At 30.4% G+C, this 3,835-nt stretch overlaps 1 protein-coding gene across 1 annotated transcript; it reads right to left on the reverse strand.

Moving 5' to 3' along the window:
* Nucleotides 1-394: 394 nt before the first annotated feature.
* LOC134277514 (fibroleukin-like) lies at nucleotides 395-3,056 on the reverse strand. The gene is made up of 5 exons (XM_062759845.1): nucleotides 2,821-3,056; nucleotides 1,857-1,999; nucleotides 1,586-1,682; nucleotides 1,141-1,308; nucleotides 395-468 (listed from the first exon to the last, which is right to left on the reverse strand). The coding sequence occupies exons 1-5, from the start codon at nucleotides 3,035-3,037 to the stop codon at nucleotides 395-397; spliced, it is 699 nt and encodes a 232-aa protein (XP_062615829.1). The 5' UTR covers nucleotides 3,038-3,056.
* Between the last annotated feature and the right edge of the window lie 779 nt (nucleotides 3,057-3,835).

The following is a 3,835-nucleotide window of genomic DNA, read 5'->3' on the forward strand; positions in this document are numbered from 1 at the left end:
TTCTCCTTCTTGTGTCAATTGTATAAATTAAGTTTATATATTTAATAAAATTCACCCAATCAGTGATCGTCTCTGTGGCGTAATCGATAAGGCATCGGACTGACAATCTGATGGTCGTGAGTTCGATCCCCGGCGTGTGCATGGAAGAATTTTATTCAGTAAATAAAGCCGTGCACTATTTCGGCATAGTATGCTTACGCTATATAAATGCTTAGACCACTATGCGAGAATAGTAGGGTATGGGTTATATAGAGACAAACTGACAGGAAGCATAATAATGTGTAACATACGGTCTCCTGTGAAATTAAACAAATGAAATAACATAGATAATGGATGTATATATTTTATATCTAATTGTCAATAATAATAATGAGGTATTTCTAAGATAGATGACTTAAGGTGCTGGAAAGAGTGACACTATTTTTTTTAGTTCAGTCCTAGAATCCCCGGTGTCTATCATACTGGTACCTGTAGCATTAGAGAAAATATATAACTGTCAGATACCGTGCCTTTAAAATGTATAAAATGCAATACGAAGTAAATTATTTAAAAAGTATGACGAGATAAGATATAAGATATCGTGTAACTGTAAATGTTTTAGAATATTAGATTTTCATTTAATAAAGCGTAGGTATTGTAAATAAGAAACGCGTTGCGTTTTGAATTTGGCTTTTTAAACTTTTCTCTTTTATCTGAATATGTATCCGATAAAAAAAAATTGGCATTAAATTTTCGAAATTTTTTGACATTTAAGGTTAATGACGTTCTATAAACTCTCTATTCCATAGTAATTAAAATGCGAATTATTGAAAATCAGACTAGATTTTTTATTTAATAAAGAAAAGATATAGAAAATGTAATCAACGTTGAAGTGATTTAAATTTGGCTCTTTTTAATTTGATTACGTTATAATTGCCTAGAAAACAAATGTTTTTGAACGTCATTTTTTTGTGAAGATGTCGACATTTTAAATCAATTACTCTCTGTCTTGAATGATATTCTTAGATTTTAAAAATATTTAGTTAAATCATAAAGGTATATAGAATATATAAAAAAAACATCTTTAAAAAGAGAAATGTATTTTTCGATAAAATACGTTAATGAAACCCAATATTAAGAACTTAACATGAATACACTTACCCAAGGTTCCCATGGCAGGTCCTGCAAGATAGAATTGATATTTTCCAGCTTCGTCGGAGACAGAGAATACATCATACATTTCATACAGCGTTGTACCATTCTGGAGAGTGATGGACACATACAGGGATGAGGTGTTTTCTTTCGTTAATTGATGGAACATGTCATTTCCTGTATTAAGATATATTAAAAATTAGCTGAAAAATCATTGCAACTCTAAATTTAAATTATTTTCCTTAGCTGTAAAAGTGCTAAATGCTAAATTATGTCTACTTGAAATATGCCGCTAAATTATTTTCTTCTTTTCTATTCTTTTTTTCTAATTTTTTAATATATTAATTAAACATGACATATGATTATTGTGAATACAGATCTTTATTACCCTTTAATTTTTTACCTGCCACAAGATTTTTTTTTCAAACTTTGAAGGAAAGCGATTTACACTTACCAACCCAGACATCCTGTTCTGCGGCACCAAAACCATTTTTATATTCCGTCCAGGTCCTGTTAAAGTCCATGGATCCACTAATTCGTTTTTGGATTTCCTTTTAGTTTACACTTATAGCAAATCATTGTTTTAAAAAATTGAGTGATCATATATGTTAGGATATAAACTTAAAATATTCATGTTTCTTCAACCTATATTCTGTTGAAAAAAATAACATTTAATGTGATTATGAATTGTACAAAATCCACTCATATTGAAATAAACAACAAACCGTCCATCCAGCGCCCATTGTCGTCATGTCACAGTAAACAAGGACATGGCTGATAATGGTCCCATAGGGGTAAATAGCATACACCCCCGATTTTTTGTGTCCATGTAGATGAAGATCCTTACAGTCTTTGGGAATAACCATAGCTGGAAAAAACATCTCACAGGAATCATTTAAAAAAAACATTTCAGAACAGTTATTGCAAGATAGCAATTTTAAGTTTCTAGTTTGAAATACATCCTATTTGATATACCTTTTTGTTAATAAGAAACTGCGATTGTCTTATGATTGAGAATAATACAGCTTTATCCATAAAATTAATTTCATTATTGCATTATCAAGCTGTTTATTTGATGATAGAATTTTTTTCTTTCTTTGGTGTTTCCTTTACAGAAGAGGTTGATTTCTTTTTATCAATGTTAAGATGAACGAAAAATAGGAAAGACTATATTAGAATAAAAAAAATTCCGTCAATTTCCACTTCATCATTCCTTCGAAATAAAAGTAGATAAGAAATTGTATGTTAACAGCAGGACTTTAACTTGGTATTAATTGTTTTGATTCAATTAATTGTGCGACATAAACAGTATCGTTTCTGAAATAAATGTGAATAATATTCTTAACGTCTTCTTCTTTGCAATGGTAAAACCCGTGCTCCGTGATCGGGAGGGTGTAATGAGTTCAAATATCGGACACAACGGACCTAAATTAATCAATAAAAAGGTAAGAACCTTTCCTTTGCAATGAATTCAGCACATTTATATAAGATATTGCGTGTCCTCAGACGAGACTTTTTAAACCAAGGCCAGTGTCCGAAGAGAAAGAGATATCTAAAATCAGTATTTATGCTGTTGTAATTAACATATCAATGAATACACAAAAATGAGAGAGAGTAAAAATGAAAAGTATTTTAGAGATTGGAAAGGTTAAAAGTATTTTTTTTAGATAGAAACAAAGGTTAATTTACCACTCTTGATATTAGTAACATCATCCTCGAGTCTCTTTATCATCTGCCTGAGGGAATCTACAGATTTTTGGATCCCATCCTGCTGGATCACAAGTTCTCGAATCGGCATCATTGTCTCTTCATTAGTTGCACATCGATCGTTTTCTTTTGAGTAAATATGCTGGGAACTCGTGCACAAGAAGCTGCAAGCAAGGAAGGCTGCCCACACCGTTGTCATGTTGAACTTTCTTGTTGCTGTTTTAAGGAATGCGTTTCTGAATTAAATCGTTTTTGTGAATATATTCACAGCTTTATACATTGGCCTAAACACGGAAGATAAAAAGTTTACCAATAAAAAACTTTACCGGTCACTTATAATTATTGACGAAAAATTTTGACATTTATGGAATAATGGTTTAATTCAGATAAGTTTATCAGGCATGATCCAGGGGCGTAATATTTAAGAATAGGCGGGCCTCTTCCTTCATTTATTCTAGCTATGAGATTTTTAATAATTATTAGCTTTCCACAAGTTTACAAAATACATCATATACAATACACTTGATATCTCTTGTTCTTGTTACAACACAATATAATTTTAAATGGTCACTTAAAACAACAAGCCTCGTGAAAATACCTTTTAAAGAAAACATTCTTACTTAATTGTTTTCATTATTCATAAATGTTCTTATATCTCCTCACTGTCTTCGTGTACAGTTGAAGAGAGTATTTTGCCACTTCAAAAAGTTAATTTTCAATGAGAATTAATTTAAGCGATTTAATACTAACTAAAGAAGCTATGATAGGATACATTAAATGCAGTTATTTTTTTTTTGCAATAGGAAAAGGAAAAGCACTTTCATGTGAAACGAACAAAGTACTCTTAATTTTAAAGAAAATGAACTTGTCTATTAAATACCTTGAAAAAATAACTACAAAAGACAGGTGAAAAGTTAATAATTTAAAAATGCTTATTAATTTATGGCATGAAAAAAAAATTCTGTGTAATATATTACATTGTAGAGGATAGCTCGAC

This window comes from Saccostrea cucullata, unplaced genomic scaffold (assembly GCF_032062105.1).
Source record: "Saccostrea cucullata isolate Sc308-1 unplaced genomic scaffold, CSIRO_AGI_Scuc_v1 ctg13830, whole genome shotgun sequence".
Taxonomy (NCBI): domain Eukaryota; kingdom Metazoa; phylum Mollusca; class Bivalvia; order Ostreida; family Ostreidae; genus Saccostrea; species Saccostrea cuccullata.